Source organism: Thunnus thynnus, chromosome 13 (assembly GCF_963924715.1).
Source record: "Thunnus thynnus chromosome 13, fThuThy2.1, whole genome shotgun sequence".
Taxonomy (NCBI): domain Eukaryota; kingdom Metazoa; phylum Chordata; class Actinopteri; order Scombriformes; family Scombridae; genus Thunnus; species Thunnus thynnus.
Window position 1 is genome coordinate 25,869,288 of NC_089529.1, and position 17,951 is coordinate 25,887,238.

Consider the following 17,951-nt stretch of genomic DNA (forward strand, 5'->3'; position numbering starts at 1 on the left):
AAATACAATATGCAACAAACAATGTTGGGGTCTAGCTCTTGAAGATTCAATTTCATTCTCCCTAAATTGATTCTTGTATTCCAAATGTTTGGTCTTTAAAACAATTAAGTCAAGCAGGGAAATACAATTTATTATTTTATCAGCCACAGAGAGTGTGGCTTCTGTCTGTGTTTCCTTTTTTATCGGCATCATGACATGCAATCGAGTTATTACGATTCTAGCAGCGCAATATTATCCCAACTATAAAGGCTTTAGATATTTGCTTTAGCTATGAGTCCTACAATTTTGTCAGCTGCACCAGTTAATCACCCTGCGGTCCTGTGAAAACATCATCATCATTACACAATATTTAATCCCTGTCAGTAATCGACAGTTTAATCTGGAATAATTACAGGCATTTCATTGTGTTTGATTGTGGACTCAAAGGAGATGAAACTGTGATCTGGCTTTGCAGCAGAGCGTGAAACTTCACTTCTGATTAGAGTGTATGCAGAACTTATGACCTCTTTAGTGGGCCTTAATGAGGCTCTTAGACCGAGCCTAATGATTATTTTCAGAGCAAGCGGAGAGAATATCAGAGTAGGAGGAAGGTGACGGCATCTTGTTGTGAGGTCTCCTAGTGAGACAGGAGACAGCTCCTAGAAGCAACATACCCTTGTGGAGAGTTTTATTTCACTTATCAGTCAAATAATCCATGATAATTGTCATATCAATGCTCATTCTACAAGTCTCTAAGTTTAGCTTAATGGTTCTGGGTAGTTGGCATTAGCAGTGATAGTCATTATAGCAGAACACTTAAAGAAATGAAAACCCCTCACATAAACTCAAACCAATCAAGGGGAAAAGATGCAGCACTATGTGAATGACAAACTAAGTCAAGTAAGTACAAAAAATCAGGGTAATTCCTGAATTGCAAAGTTGTTCATCGGAGACCCTAAAAATAATTGTGTTCAGGAAGTTTTAAGTGGTGGTCAAACCACAACGAGACATTCACTCGTCCACAAGAGATAGGTGGAGCTGAAAGTTGTGACTTAGTGACTGCTTACAATTACAATCGTTCAATTAAAGTTATTTAATAGGGTAAATAAAGCAAGTGAATTGCAGCAATTCTATTGGAATAAACTTAATTTGCCCTCAAATTATCACCATTTTAAATCAAGGTGGGAGAAGGCCTTAACAAGTACATTTAAATCGACTAGGAAACTGTATTTAAAATCAATCTTTTTTAAGAAAAGTTGACTTGGACACCATGACATCCATTCACAGACAGATTAAAGTCTGTAATTTTATCAGCAGGGACGGGATAGAAAGCTGGTAGCAGCAGAAGCAGCTGGGCCAAACCAAATAATTTTATAGATACAATACTGTATAAATTGTGCAGCTTAACCTTTCAGCCTTTGAGGAAATGAATTAAGTCAATATTTAGTACCAGTGCGGTGTGTAGTGGGTCTGACTTTAATTTGCATCTTGTTTGAGCCCAATAATTAAAGCCACGGCAAATACTCTTTCTCATGTCTGTGTGTTCTGAAGTACAGCACAGACTAGCCTATCCGATGTGAAAAAATACACCTAATAATAGGTCTAAACGTCACTAATTGACAGCTTGGAGCTCATTTGTTTAATTTGTACACAAACAGAAATGTAAAACAATAATTCCCAAAATGTCAAACTATTTCTTTGATTATTTTCCCCCCATGACCATAATCTGTCCTTAATCTAAACCATGTTTTAGTAGCACAACCTTAACCATACTGTATGTGTGGATGTGCAAACATTAAGAACATATTCATTCATTCATTCATTCATTCATTCATTGCATGTTCTAATTAGGCAACTGAATGTTTTAGGAAAAAAGATTTTGTGCCATTTACTGTAGAATAATTAAATGTGATTCAATCATTCTAAAACAATTAATGAATCATAACAATAAAAATTATAATGAATTCAGAGTTAATCCTGTCAGGAGCCATACTTAAAATTGTGAGGACAATAGCAATTATTTTGAGAGAAATTAAATAAAAAAAATCCAATTAGGAAAAACAAGGTGATGATTCACCACTGACATAGTTATGTGTCATTTACTTTGAAATCCTTTATGCCATATTTCTAGTATGTGTACATAGTGCTTCTTAGAAGAATGTGTTGAAAATACCATTTCCTCATGTTTATCTCTGCTGAACAGACAGCTCACAAACATTTTCTAAATTCAGACAGCTAAATGCAGAGCTTTAACAGTTTTTTAGTGTGTAAACATACGTTTGTGGGAAGTCTTTCAGTAAGTCTTTCATGCATCATTGATCTTTTTTTTACACCCCTTCACCCTGCAAGGATTAATCAATTTGCATCGTCCTCTGGGTGCATCAATCTGGTCATTAGTTGTCGTCTTGAATTGATTTATCACAAATTATGTCTACGGTCGGTGGATTTTACCTTTAACTGAAGTGATTAAAGGAAAGGAGCTGTCCAGTTCAGACCAACAGCAGACAGACTGTTGATTTGTTTTATGGGCCTATTCCATGTGCTGTGTGTGTGTGTCTTGTGACAATAATTATGCCACTGTTTCATTACACTCATCAGGCCCCGGGCTTTTCCACTCTATGAATGGCTAATTGCACATTCTCATGCTAATAATCACAACTCTATCTTTGTATTCTGCTTAATTAGGCCATGTTTAAAAAAAAAAAAAAAAAAAAAAAAAAATCAAGAAAAACAAGTTGTGTCACCACGAAGCACCATCAGTGTCTGCATACATGCGGCAGACGCTGATTTATTCCAGTTAGATATGAAAAGACTGAAAATTTTATTTACCATATTTTGTGCATAGGGCGGACAATAAAAGTCACAGCACATTGTCTGGCCGAGCGTACAGTAGACACCAATAAAGGATGGCATATGCATGGTGGACATGATGACTGTTTCCATCTGCCTGCAGAGATCTGACTCATTTAGTTCATTAGACTTATCAGTTCAGACTAGTTCAGAGATCCAGAATCTCTTCAGCCTTGATTGAGTGAGATGTAATACAGAGACTGTCATGATGTACCTCTCAGTTATATTAATGTATTCACAGTGCGAAGCCAGTTTATCAGAATTTCTGTGTCTGTTAATCTGTAAATCTAAATATGAAATCAACAGGTTTGCAATCATTGCAGACTTTCTCAGCCTGCAGCACACCACAGTGACAGAAAACAGCATTATCATATTATCAGTATCAGTCATAACACGTATTAAAGTGCAAATGTGTTTTATTGTTGTGTTATCAGGTGAAAAATTTGTCAGAAATGAAAAAGGTTGTTGCAGTATTTCTCATACTTTTCTGGGCTGGTACACCTTTTTTCTTTTAGCTGCTTGTTAGCATCCCTCCCTTCATCTGTCAGTCTAACTTTGGTGCAGAAATATCTCAGTAACTATTGGATACATCGCTGAAAAATTTTAATAGAGACATCCACAGTCACATCCATGTTAGCATGTCAGTTTTAAGCTGTATTCTCATTATGGTGGAATAACAGCTTTCACATGCATCTCCTCTATTATTGTATATGTCTATTGTGACGGTCTTACATTGATGTATGTGGTGTAATGAGCAGAGCAGCCCTTTGTGAGCTTGACCAATGGCTGAAGGCTACTGCTTGTGCCACAATTAAAGACTGAGGATGAATTGCTAAGGAGTGTTTCCGAATAGCAATACAATAATAAATTATATTGAGACAAAACTAAAAATATTTGTAGAGTCAGATACAAGGTTTGTTATAAAAATGCTGTTTGTCTTTATCATGATCTTTTAACAACTTTCACATTTTATCCCGTAGGTCTTTGCAAAAGAAATTTCACCTTGTAATAAGAACAAGTCATGATAGATGTCATAAAAACTGAAAATAGTTAGAAATAAATGATAAGTATCTGCAAATTGTTCTTTGCCAAAAAGTTAGATGCTACAGACGTTAGCATTCAGCTAATAACAGAGCTGAGCCGAAATACAGCTCAAGCTAACGAAGTACAGCTGAGACTGATGAAAACTGAGCCATGATAAGCTGAATCTATGAGGTTCTAAATAACCACTGCAAACAGGACAAACCCTCTCATCGTCGGCAATAACCAAGCATTACATTTTTTGCTCCACTAGTGGTGACAATCTAAGAATAGTAAAGTATTTTTATTACATTTTTCATCCATCCAATAATTTTGTCTTTTGGTGTCTATAGCTTTACGGCCTCACAGGGGTAGTATGGCTGTAGACCTTTAGTCTTCAATTTTGTTTTGTCTCCATTGTTTGTGTGAAGCCATCATTGTTTGTTTAATTTCCTTATTATTCAGTCATTGCCGTGCTTCATTGTCTCTTTACCCCCGGCTCAGTTTCAATTCATCAAGCCTCTGTTGCTATGAGTAGCTAAGAGGCTTAGATTATGATTTAACATGGACAGTCTGGCTTTGTTATTGCACACAATTTAATACGCTTAGTTGTGTTTTCCCTGTAATTTTACAGTAAACGCACTGCTGAGTTTTCTTGGAATGTCATTCAAGAATGACCTATTAGTAAATCACATATTTACAAATGATTAGTCATAACCGTTTCACATATCTGTCAGACGTAACAGTGGTCTAAAGTCAAAGATGAAGTTCAATGGCAAGAGCAGGTATTAAACAATTACAAAGTTCAGATCCTAAAAACAAATGAGATGAGTTTGAAAAAAGCATTAGATTAGAAGAAAAGGAGATATGAGTCCTTTAGATGGATAATCACAAAGCTTTAGCTTTAAATAAGCTGCTTTTGTGGAATGTACTCATATTAGATCTGAGGAGTTAATGAAAGGATTAAATCAACCTCAAAGCCCGCTGACAGGCACAAATTAAAGAATTCATTCTCTTTTCTTTACACAACAACCTGTGAGTCATTATGCCAGTTGAATTTTAGATAGACGTCCGTCTTTGATTCATGCAATATGTGTGCATCATATTGGCTGAAAAGCAGTGATGTGTGTCTGTCATGTGGAAACCCATGAGAGCTTTAATGGCTCTTATACAATAAATCTTAATTTATGTCTCTTCTAGTGCGTCCACTTGTGACACTGAGAGGACCAAAGCTGGGCTCACAGCATGATGATAAGAGGAAACGTCTTTGCAAGTGAAGCACATTGCTGCTAAGCTGGTACATTAGGTCAGTCAGTTAATGTTGTTTACATTGATGCAGCTCACGCTGACATACCCTTACTGTGGTGCTCCCCTAATCATGATATAGATTTTCAGTCTTCACCTCATCTGGATCTATTTACAAGGCCGAGAAAACCACAAGACAGCCTCAGTATGAAATATATGTATTCCTGAACACTTCTAACTTTGTTGACCCATCAAAGTTCATATAAAGAATATCACAGTCATGCCTTGACAGACTGAAAATGGACCAAGGAGAGTATTGTGTGTGTATCCAAAGCCAGATTAGCAGCATTAGTACAAAGTCAGTAGGTGGTGATATGTAGCACAACAAAATAGTGAAGTTCTGTAAATGGAGCCACATTCCCGCACATGCTCAGTGGCATCTACTTTACACAGAACTACTCTCCAGAGACTGAAACCATTAACACTGCTATTAGTTTTTGGAGTTTCTGAACAAACTAACGTGACCAGACCTTTTGGGGTGAAGGAAAATGTCACCCAGTGCAGCAGTGTTGCTCAGTGACGTGTTTTCAATCATTTTTGGACAATGACAGAGGTCTACAGCACACAGGAATAAGATTTACCAGGCTTTGAAAAATATAGAAAATCGCCAGCCATATCCTTGAAATCTTTGGAAGCAGAGAGTGGTCCTTATTGCTCAATTTTACTTTGCAACCTTCACAACGTCCTGTTCTCGTTAGCTTTTGATATATTGTTTTGCATTATAGTGATCATGAGATCATGACTTAAAGGATTAATTCAACATTTTGGGAAGTACATTTATCTGTTTTCTTTCTCAAAATGAGATTGATATCATTCTCATGTCTTGTCATGTCATTCTTATGTCTTTTTTTTTTTTTTTTTTACAGCATGTGACTGCCTTTAAACCACAAATTGTCATTTCTGCATTTCTCTTCATGAACAGATTAAAAAACATCAAAGAAAGTCAGGTGATCCAGATTTATGATTAATTAACATGCTACAGTATATTCTGTACCTTGCTGGCTCCAGGCAGTAGGTGCAACTTGACATAAGGGTCTGAAAGCCCATTGTGGTCCATCGGCTTGAGCCCCTGGAGAAGAAACACAGAGAATCAGTCAGAAATCATGAAGATAAAAAGCTTCATTCAAGAGTGTTAGTTTTATTCTAAGAATACAGCCAAACATGGTTCCTGCAACAAGAAACACCTCCACAATACAGGATGTATGCAATTCACAGGGAAAGTCTTTGGGCCATATTTTAACGATCTAAAGCGCATGGTCAGAAGCTCATGGCGCAATTGCATTTAGGGTGTGTCCAAATCCACTTTTGCTATTTTAATGGCGGAAAAATGGTCGATGCACCAGGCGCATGGTTCAAAGGAGTTGTCCATAGTTTCCAGAAGCTGGTCAATCAGAACAGAGTCTGCTCATTGTGTGGAGGCTCTTAGAGAGACAGCCTGCATAAAGGGCCAATGTAAGATAAATACTTTTTTTTTTTTAACTATAAATAATGCAAAGAAATTCAAGTAGAGCCCTGGGATAAAAATATAGACCTGGAAATGTGCATGTCATGTCCTCTTTAAGTTTTATTTTGCACCGGACATTTGTATGTGAATATGACACCAACGAAGAACATCTCAGCATGTCACATACTCTTATGAGATTTATAAAATATGACATCCTTTAAAAAGATCAGGAGCAGTGGAACCGACTCAAGAAAAAGGAGGTTTTACATTCATTTGAAGAAAAAATCAATGAGACCCATAGAAGGAACAGGATGTAAAAGGTTACTCATACAAAGACCAAATAAAACAACAGCATGTGGGTGCACATTGAGTGAAGTGAAAGGACCTGAAGGAGTTTGCAAACCCTCAGCTCACTCAAAATATCTACCCATGAAGCACAGGCTGCTGCACTTAAAGGTTTTGTTTGCTTCTCTTTGACCTCATGTGGTATCAAGATTATTCAGGTTGCCAACTCCTTTTGAGATAAAAGCTTAAATTGGATCAGAGTCCATTAATGAGTATTTTCAGTCATTATTATATCAACACTGTCAAGTGACAAATTTCAACTGTTGAGGAAACAGGAAAATCAGCCTCTACCTTTATGTATGGAGGCTTTAATTGTTTTAATCTCTATTTAGTCAACAGAAACACAACAAAGATATCACAAAAAGAAGCTGTAAAGAACAGACACTATACAGAACATAGAGGAGAAGCTGTGGGAGTGTACGCCAGTGGCTGTAGAGCCGTTTAGATGACATATGCGGAATATGTAAAGCAAAGGGGAAGTGAACAGAAGGAAGGTGGGAGGGCAGGATGGGCTAATCTGCACACTCCTGTATCACACAAAGGAAAATTACACATCCTGAATATCAGCAAATCCTCCAGCATGACACATATAAGCGTTTTCTGATCTGACGTCCCAATTATTTGCAGAATGACGTATTTTGTCTTTGCCTTCCAAAACGGTTACAAATCACTTTTTTAGAAAAATAACATTACAGTCAAAGATCCCCTCCAGACATGTTTTAAGATGTGTATATATACTCTAGTTTGAATAATAATTTGTGTTTGATATGTTTTTTTCACAAAAATCTTGTTAAAATCCATAAAATTACATCCCCTTTTCCCTCATTATAAATTCCAGAATCTATAAATATGCAAATATATTTAATTTCAGAACTGAGAAGTCCATTATCAGTGTATGCACACTGGAGGCTTCAAGTTTCCACATCACACTTGCATAAGTTGAATATTGGACCAGGATTGGCTTCCAAACTAGTTGTGACGTCACAAATCCTGGTCATAGGCCCTCCCCTTAAAATTGGATTTTCAATGAGCACGGAGAAACTTTCCACTTTCAGCAGATGGATGTGAAAACAGTCTTGTAGTGGCCAACTATGCACATACATCATTCTGCACAGTGAAGATCAAACATCCTGTAGTAACAAGAAGAAGAACAAATTTTTTAGTGGAGGAGGACTTTAAGGTCTTCACAGTTTGGGTTAAAATGAGTACTTGCACTGAGAATGGACTTTTCAGTGAAGTTGGAGACATCTTGTGTCCAGCAGATAAACTTTTGAAATGAAAAATAATTGCAAATTCACAGATTCTGAACTTTACAGTGAGGGAGGGAGTAGATGCCATTTTAACAACAAACTTAATTGAGCGTTATGTGGAAAAAACATATTAAACACAAATTATTACTTAAAGAAGGGATTTTTTTAATGTCTTAAACATATCTATAAGAGATATTTAAGGTTAGGAAACCTTTGTTGTCACAGTTACAATAATAATCACATGGTTAAGGTTAGGGGATGATCGTGGTCATGTTTTTTTTGTTTGTTTGTTTTTTTTTTACAATTGCTTGCACACTAAAATGAAAAATAACACACAGTTAATGAAATGTGACACTCAGCCCAGATCTGCACAACTATAAGCACATTCTCAGCCTCACACTGTCTGCTGATGTCAACAGATGTCAGTTCTTTGCCATCTCAACGCACTGCCTTTCAAGGACGAAATAATCAGCAATCTCTCGCGTTAAAGTCAGATGTGTCAATGTATAATAACATCACCTGATTTCCTCCTACAAGCGTGGGGTTCTGTCACATGAATGTACACATAGTTTTGGAGCACTTGCTAACTCATATTATGTGTCAACGCATGGAATAAAGGATAATAAGGCTTTAAAAGCCGTGGCTTTATTATCTTGCAATACAAAGCTTTCATTTCTCATCTGGCAAATAATTAAAATTTCAAATCTCTGAGAACAGCCATCATGCAGAAAAGAAAATTCTTTATTATCAGCATACAGTAGCTCCATTATTTTAATTGTTCCCTGTCTTTAAGATTATTTCTTTGATGGATCAAAAAGGGAAGAACAAAACAAATATGACATCTATACACCCACAATTATCAGGCTTAGTAGAGGAGCTCAGCTCAAAGCCCAGCACTCAGCAGGAATTACTGGCAGCAAAATGACACACTCAACTGTGTCTCTAATAAGGCAACACTACTGCTTGAGATCCTGTCTGCATAAAATAGAACCAGTGACACTAATTTCTTAAGCTGACTCTCACAAACATGTCCACATTTCAATAGCACATATGCAGTGTCAGATATACTTATCTCTCTGACATCTCAGGAACACTCAGAGTCCAGACTGATGGGACTAGATTAGAACTAGATAAAAACAGACAATCAAACCTGTTTCAGAGGGTATACCAAATAGATGAGTCATACTTTCTTTGGGTCTTTTTTGATTTCATTTAGGTCTGTCGCAGAGACAAATATGTCTGCATACAGTACAGTAGACTATCACTTCAATAGGATTTCATTTGTTTATGCTCTGATTGGACAGGACATCTCCTCTCCTTCTAGGATTTTGTCGTCACTCATCTGGTACTGTGTTATTTTTCTACCTTCACTGATCTATGACGACACCTGTGCAAGAGAGTTAGCAGGTTGAAAAAGAGAATGAGAGAGAGACGCAGGATGGTGTTTTGTGAATGATAGTAATGTAGTGTGACCACTGTGCAAGGGGCCTGGGACCTCCTGGGGGTGTTATTGTTAAGGTTATCATTATGACACCCTCAGCATAGATAACAATGGTTGCATATCCAGTACCTTAACTTAATTAATCGGCAATTCAATGTACCAGCTGTGGAGCCTCAAACACACCGACCCACCAGGACCCTACCGCTACATTCATTCAAAATGCCACAGGTGCTCAAAAGAGAAAGGAGAAGCAAAATCTGGAGTACAAACAAAAGAGCAAAGAAGTTGGACCTTGGCCAGATTGTGGAGGACTTGTGCAAAGCTCACAGAATTTCATTCATTTTGGTGATAACAGCATTCACTGGGTTGCAGTGTTAAGTTAGTTTTGTGTGTGTTCACATTATGCGGTGTACAAAGAAGCGCAGACTTTTTGCGCTGCATGTATGAACATTAGCACAAGCATAAAAGTGATGCAATATAGTACATTCCTGCCATTGGTTTCACATTATTCCACTGAGCTACAGGTGCTAGTAATATGCCAAGAAAAGGAGCAATGCACCAGCAGAGGTAGTGAAGACAGCAAGCTTGTAAAGTGGATGTTAACGATGCAGGTTTCAAACTTTTTTGTCAGGCCTCAAGGTTTCACACAATGTGTTACACTGCAGGTAAACAGAAACTTTGTTTACAAGAAAAATCCACAAGGCACCTATAGGCACAAAAGCATAAAGATGATAGGGGGACTCGAAGAGCCCATCAACACATTAAATCAAACTGAAACAGTAAAACTGGGGACATGGGGCCAGCCCTGGTGGAAATCAAGCCCTTGTGTTCCAGCTAATGTGGCATTAGCGATAGTTATTAGCCATAATCACCGGTGACCATTATTCAGTCATCAACAGTCATTGCCAGTAAATGTTCATCTAAATGTTTTCAACAGCTCACACACAGTTAGTTTACTGTTGTTACAGCACACATTTTAGTTAACAAGCCATTTAGGGAGGAGAAATTAAATTTACATAGTAGATAGTAGTCAATATATATTTAACACCACTTGAATGAATGAGAAAGACTGCATGAAATCACCAGATTTTCTTTAGTATTGCAAAAAGGATATTATAACAATTTAAATAGATTGTTTTGGTGTCTTTCTTTTATGATCATTAAATGTGCATTAAAATACTGCCAAAGGCATTTATTTGTTTGTATTATGAGAGAGCAGTGGTAAATTCATGACTTTTCTGTCAGAGATAAAAGAAAAACAAGCTGTGTCTATCGAAATTTGTTTTGATGGCAAAGTCGTGAGTTGCCAGAGGGTTGAAGCAAGCTGCTGGGAATTCATATCTCATTTTGAAAGATTCGAATGTTGCTTTTCTGTCCATCTTTAAGATGAAACATTGTGTTTTGTGGCACAGTACAGACATAAACTCACTCATCTTAAAGCTTAACAGGAAAAGTGAGGCAAAGCTGAGAGGCAGAGGTATTCTGCCATCTGCAGCGCCTTACGAAAATGCGATACAACACAGTCAACATTCACTTTGCAACCCCAATCTCTGTGCCAGCCGTGACCCTTTATCCTTAATCTTGCTTCTTATTTTCTCCAAGGATCAGCCCCGGTGAACTAAAAACAGAAAATATTCAGCTATATATAACATGCTTGAGCTGAAATACAAACACTGATTTTTCTTCTATGTGCAAAAAAAAAAAAAAAAAAGAATATAAATCAGCTAAATGCTTAACATGCCTCTAATAATTTAACCCCCTCCTGCAACTCTTTGCCCACTGATTTTCATTTTCTGCTATTATATGCACCTCTGGGTGCTGAAATTTTACATTTCTGGCTAATATTTAGCCGTACATTTTGAATGTGTTTTCCACACAATGAAATTATTGAGATGGCACCATGAGAGTTGATTTGAGAGGTTAATGTGCTTCCTTCATCTACCTCTATTGTTGCCTTGAGCAAAAACCTGAGATATCACTTAAATAGAGGCACATTATGTTGGGTTGGATTGGGATGAACAGACACATGCGTCACACTGCTGATTGCATGAGCACACTGTGAATACTCAGTTGATCATAATTACTGAGGGTTGGAGAAAAATGACCACTGTGAAAGGCAGATGGGTAACATGCATCAGTGTGTCTACACACCTCCCAACTCACACATACTCATTCATTGCAGTTCCTTTGAATAACAGCCTTTAAATGCTGTGAAGATGAGCTCTCTTTTGGGAATTATGAGCATCCTTGTCATCTTTCAGGGAAAGTTAGGGGTGTAGTGGGGCTTGGCATGTGTGGTGGTGTTGGGCTGGAGCTGGAGTTGAATTGAAGGCACCAAAATAAGGAAAAAGAGGATTTTCACTGAAGCCACAATCATATAAACTGCTGGAAATAATTTTGTTAGAGAAATATTTAACAGCTCAAACATGCATCTAAATGTAGACTTTACCAAATAATTACAACTCACAACTAACTAGTAGGGGTGTGCCCGAATACAAATACATTATTTGGCAAAGCACAAATAGTGGGCTTTATACGAATATTTGTTTCATACAAATATTTTAAAAGTTATTTGTTGGGGATGTTCCCCAGAGATAAAGCTGAGCTACTGACACAAGCAAAGTGCTCCCAACGGACTCTCCATAACCTGTTGTTCCCCTTCTCCTTTCAACGAGTTAGGTTGTAAAAAATAGGCAATAAATGAAAAGTGCAAAGCAAGAATCGCCCTCGAAATTCTGTTAAATGCTGTTCTGTTTCTGTGTTATGGGTATAAACAGGTAGAGGTCTGTCTGCGGCGATGAGTAAAGTTTTATCTCAGTAATCAGCTCAGTCATCTATTACCTGGGAGACTCCAGTTCAAAACCCGGTGTGGGGACCAACTTTGTATGGTAGTTTATTCATGAACACTTATTGTAACAGTTTAATTTTCTAAAATAAAAAGTGTAATAAAAACAAAAACAGGACTTTTAAGCTTATTTCCACTTTTATTCGAATACAAATACAAATAATTTTGCTGTCTCAACAAATACAGATACAAATACAAATACCGGGCCCTCTGTACATCCCTACTAACTAGTACTAACTAGAGTTTTTTCTACGGCTTTTGAAGTCACTGACTGATACTGTAGTTCAATCTGAGTGATTGCATCAAGGTTCAGATGCACAGTAGTATGTGATGGTATCACAGTTTAAAGCTTCCAGTCTTAGATTTTAAATAAATTGCGTACCTGCAATCTGTTGCTATTTCAAACTGTTTCATTCAGTTCAGTCCAAAATTACATCTACAGACACATTATTTATATGGTTAAAAGTTAGTTCACTTTGTATTTTCATATTTTTGGCCAACAATCCCATTGGTAAGAATATTGTTGTGCTTACCAGTGTTTTGAAATGCAACATTGTCACAAAGAAGTCAGATGGGTCAAGTAAAATTATTGTTAATAAATTCACAGTTTACAGATCCACTTATTTGGTTCGCTCATGACCAGATGCACTTGCTGAAGTTGTGTGTGCAATGACGGATTACTGAAATGTCAGGTGTACTCACTATCAGTTTTACTTCCAAATAAAGTGGTTCAGAAGCTTACTTTAGTGGTTCTAAAGTTAGCTTGTTTACAAGCTGTCCGATCATTTAACCACTGCCGTGTTCAGAGATCTCAGCAATTAGTTTGTTGAGTAGAATGTTATAACCAATAGAAATGAATAAAATCTGCAAATAATGTCATAATAAACTGGATTTTTTCTTTTTTGTGTAACCGAGTTATCACATCATGATTAATTCTATGACTTTCGCTGTCTTTTAATAGGTTTTTAAGGAGGACGTAACATACTGAGCTTTACCAGTGAGGGGAGCCCCACTGCTGAAAGTTACTGATCCAGTTTGTTAATCAATGATTAAGATTCTGAGTTAGAGATTCATTCATATAAACTGAACACTTCTACTGCTCACTGTAGGTTTCATATTTAGTGGTTCACATTTTATGTTAATTATCTTAGATACACTTCTTGATATATACAAAACCTTGACTTTCCCACAGTTTTTGTTGATTGTTAACTGTGAACTACACTGAGTTTAGAAACGTCAACAGTGTATCTTTAACCGTGAAGAATATCAGGAACATTTGTGAGCAAGCACTGTAAGAAAATCCATTATTGTTGGCAACAGCAATGTCAGCACCATAACAATACGGTGTGTGTGTGTTTAGATATTATTCATACAGTTTTGATCACTTATTTCTGTGTGGTTTTTTTTGTTTTTAGTATGTATTTTATATTCTTTATACTTCTGCTCTTTCAAAGGCATAATATGAATCGATAAACTGACATCCTCTTTATATATGAAGCCTTATTTTGAGCAAATACTGCTTATTTTTATTTTCTAAGCCGCATGTCCCACACGGGTGCTTTTTTCCACAGTGCTATCAGCCTCTTCATTGGCTAGGGCATACGTCTTCATTACCATATCTGACTGGTCTTGTAGTACGCAGGTGGCGGAGGCATCAATCACCGGGAGCAGCAGATAACAGGGATGAGATGGAGCATTGATCTCATCCAGAGGGAGCTGACCCGCAGTCATGTTAAAGAAGGGATTAACGCTTCAGGGGCCACCTGGGATCAGTGGAGGTGCTCAGGTCAAGGCTAGTTGATGTAAGTCTGGAGTGATGGAAGTAGGCAATATGGAGAGCCAGCAGATGGGTCCCATTCATGACCAATGAATGTCAACACTGATGATCGAGAGGCTTACGGAAGAGAGGGGTGGAGGTGGGCGGTTGAGTCACAGGGTCACACTGGGTCACAGTAGTTTCAATGCCAGTCGTGTCATTGATAATGTGTCATTTATTTGGTGGAAAAACACAGCAGAGAGGTTGATTTGTGATTTTTATCGCAAGGGAGATGATCCAAACTAGCATTTCAACAGCTAGCAGGAGGTAACGTGTTTGTCATTGTGCTGCTGATGCTGCTGCATGCTTTTATTTTTATTTCTCACAGTGAAACAGTGGAAGACGAATTCAACAATACAAAACATTAAATGATTTGGTGTCTGTCCATATAAAAAGAGCAAGAGCTGACATTTGGCAGTGACAACCACCACACAGGAAGATAGCTGTTAGAGATCAGGCAAAGACTCCAGTTTCTCTACAGATATTAGCATCAATAAACTAGAGTGCAGCTGCAAGACATGCTGTGTTTTCAGTGTAGAGAAGAGTCCCATTTCTTTTACTATATTTTATATTCTAACGTACATTACTAACACTACATAATGTATATTCCAGGTTTACACCATTTCGGTGACCCATTTCTATACCATTTCATGCAGGAGAAGCATTGAAATTAAATATACTCAAAGAAGTCAGTGTAAGTCTAAATTTGTATTCCATAATGCAATGCACATAGATGTAGCTGGAAAATTTTAAACTAATAATAGAAAGCTTTCCAAAGTTGTAGTTTGATCAACATCTTGCATCATTTCCTGTACAACAAAATGGTAATTTACATTCATTTCTCGTGTACAGACTGCCCAAACAGTATACTGTATAATACAGTGTATACCGTATATACAGTATCTTGTTTTGTATATATATATATATCTTTTTATTAAAACAATACCTTCTGCCTAGCACTCTTTCTTATTGCACTTGTACCTGGTCAGCTACCTGAGAGTTTGTACAACGGCTCTTTGGGAGTCACTGTCCTCTAACGCTTGACTGTCTTGGCTAGCTTGTAAGTCGCTTTGGATAAAAGCTGCTGACAAATGACAAAATGTAAATGTAAATATAATGCCATATGCAATTATGTTAGTTGAATATGTCTCTGAATTGCTAACCCTATATAAGCCTCAGTGTAGCCTGAGATCCTTTTGGTAGGTGTCTGTTAATAGTTCCTAGGTCAAGGCTGAAAACCGGATGTGAGAGTGTCAAGGCCCCTCGACTCTGGAACAACCTGCCAGCTCTGTTTCATTGTTCAAATCTCTCTTAAAAACATACTATTTTAGAATTACATTCTGTTGAATTGTTTATTTATTTATTTATTTTTTAAATTTTTTAATTTATACATTTTTTTCTGTTATTGTATGGCTCTGTAAAGCTCTTTGCAACCTGTTTATTTAGTTATTATTGTTGTTTTATTAGTAGTAGCAGTATATACTGTAATGGGTATTTGGGACACAGCTCATTTCAGTGCACTATTTTTGCAGTTAATGTACAAGAAATTAATGTAGCGGCACTTAACCATTTTGGTCTCACAAATAAATAATACAAGATTTGTGCCAGTGGATATCGATCAATCTTTGAATGGACCAACCACTACCAATATGAAATTTGAAATCTTCAGAATTTGCAACAATTAGCAAGTGTTTTTCCAAGGATTATTACTTGAATTGGTGCCAGACCCATTGCACCACTTTTCACAGCTGGAAATATTTTCCACGTGTGAGCTCACAAAATGAGCAGTTTTAATCTGCATGTTGGCGTTTTTAAGCATCCCTCATTTTGTAATTTCCAGTGTGAACACATGATATACTCAAAACACATTTATAATTAGTATAACATGCAATTGTACAGGAAGTACATACTGGGAGTGTCTCCTAGAGCTATTTGACAACAAACAACTGTAGGCTATTGGTGAAGGTTTTCTGGGAAAGGCAGGGAATTGCGAGTGTAAGCACAAAAAAGGGATTTGGTTCAAGGAAATGAGTACACCAAGACAACACATATAGTAACTATAAATAACTACCTGAACAACACTGATTGATGATGTGAAACAGCATCTCGTATCTAAGGATGGAGTTGACCTTTAATTTATCAGCTTAACCAGTAAATTGGTTGACCTTTCAGTCCAATGTATGCTCTTGTCACTATTTGTTATCAAAGTGTCTGCTTGTAATTAGTTGACTTGTCTTGGTTAGTAATTATTTATAATATATAGTACTGTGCAATCAAAATGGAACCAACAGAATAGCACATTCAAAGCATTAAACATTAATTTATAAGAAACATAATTTTCTTTGGAATCACAAGGACAGCTCAGAGGAGGTTAGCTGGGGGTTGGTGGTGGTTTTGATCAGGGTTCACTGGGTTTGGATATTGGTTGGATAAGAAAAAGTATTGATTAGTGGGGGCTGGTTGGGATTTGAGCTTATCTCAGTGGCTTACCTTCTTGTATCTGGGGATAGGAAGCTGTTTTTCCAGCAAATATAAAGTAGCAGCACACACAGACGATGAGAGCATGCAAAAGAGCAAGGTGGAGGAGAAAAAGAAAATCAACATTGAATATGTGAACTTAAAGCTGAGGCAATTAAATGAACATGCAAATGAATTACAACAAGAAGCTGCGATGGAAATTCAAACATAAATAAGAAGAAGCAGTCTGTATACATTCAGAAATGAAATAGTTTGGATTACACAACTCAAAGCACTGCTGAAATGTTTTCTGTGAAAATAGTCTGAGAGGAAAAAATGATTAAAGTCATGATGAATACATTTGTTATTTAACTTGTTTTCATTTGGCTTTAAAATGTAATAACAATAGCAATAGTTAAACTAACTGGACTTACAAAACCTGCTTTGAATCACTGTGCTGCTGTTGCTGCTGCACAGGGATTTTACAGAAGACGAGGATCACTTCAGCGGATGTTTATGCTCACAAAATTTCACATAGTTCCCACATTTACAGGTACACATTCACCAACAATGACCGCAGAAAAACCCTTTAATCTAAACTAATAATATGATGGCATCCCAACCACCAACACCTCACTATCTAAACAAAAGAAAAACAAAAAAATTGTCTTTGTGCAGAAATTACACCCATAATTTATTGTTTATCTACCAGACAATTGCTGTCTAAGACTTGACAGCACCAGTATTAACTGTTAGAATATGAACAACAATTGATTTTGCTGTAGCCATGACATAGCAGCTTCTCACGTCATCCTTTCTGAATAGCCTTTTGGGATATTCTGTTTGACATTTCATCAATATTTAGAGCTGAAATGTGACAAGCTGAACAATAAAAATAAAGCATTCCTCAGATTTTTCATATGGTTTTCCATTTAGTGTAATGCAGGGATTACAAATGAAGATGAGTCATTTTATAAAGCCTTTTTATGTTAAACCAGCGACATGAAAAACAGACACAAACCAGGATAATGAATACAAAAGAGCCAAAACATCTCTAAGAAACAGAGCCAAAAGGTGTGTGTTTGTCTGTGTGTGTTTGTGTGCTCCCACGCATGAGTGTGGGCGTACCGGGCAATGACAGGGCAGTCTGCAGGAGAAAGAAGAGAATGAAAGACTGCAGTGGTGTGTTAAGGTAGGTT

The 17,951-nt window shown here is 37.0% G+C and overlaps 1 protein-coding gene across 1 annotated transcript in view; it reads right to left on the reverse strand.

The window, feature by feature from the left end:
* The window catches only part of doc2b (double C2-like domains, beta), a 143,484-nt gene that overhangs the window by 42,886 nt on the left and 82,647 nt on the right, over positions 1-17,951 (reverse strand). The window contains exon 3 of the mRNA XM_067608823.1: positions 6,149-6,223. Coding sequence (XP_067464924.1) covers positions 6,149-6,223 — 75 coding nt within the window. The remainder of the gene's footprint in view (positions 1-6,148; positions 6,224-17,951) is intronic.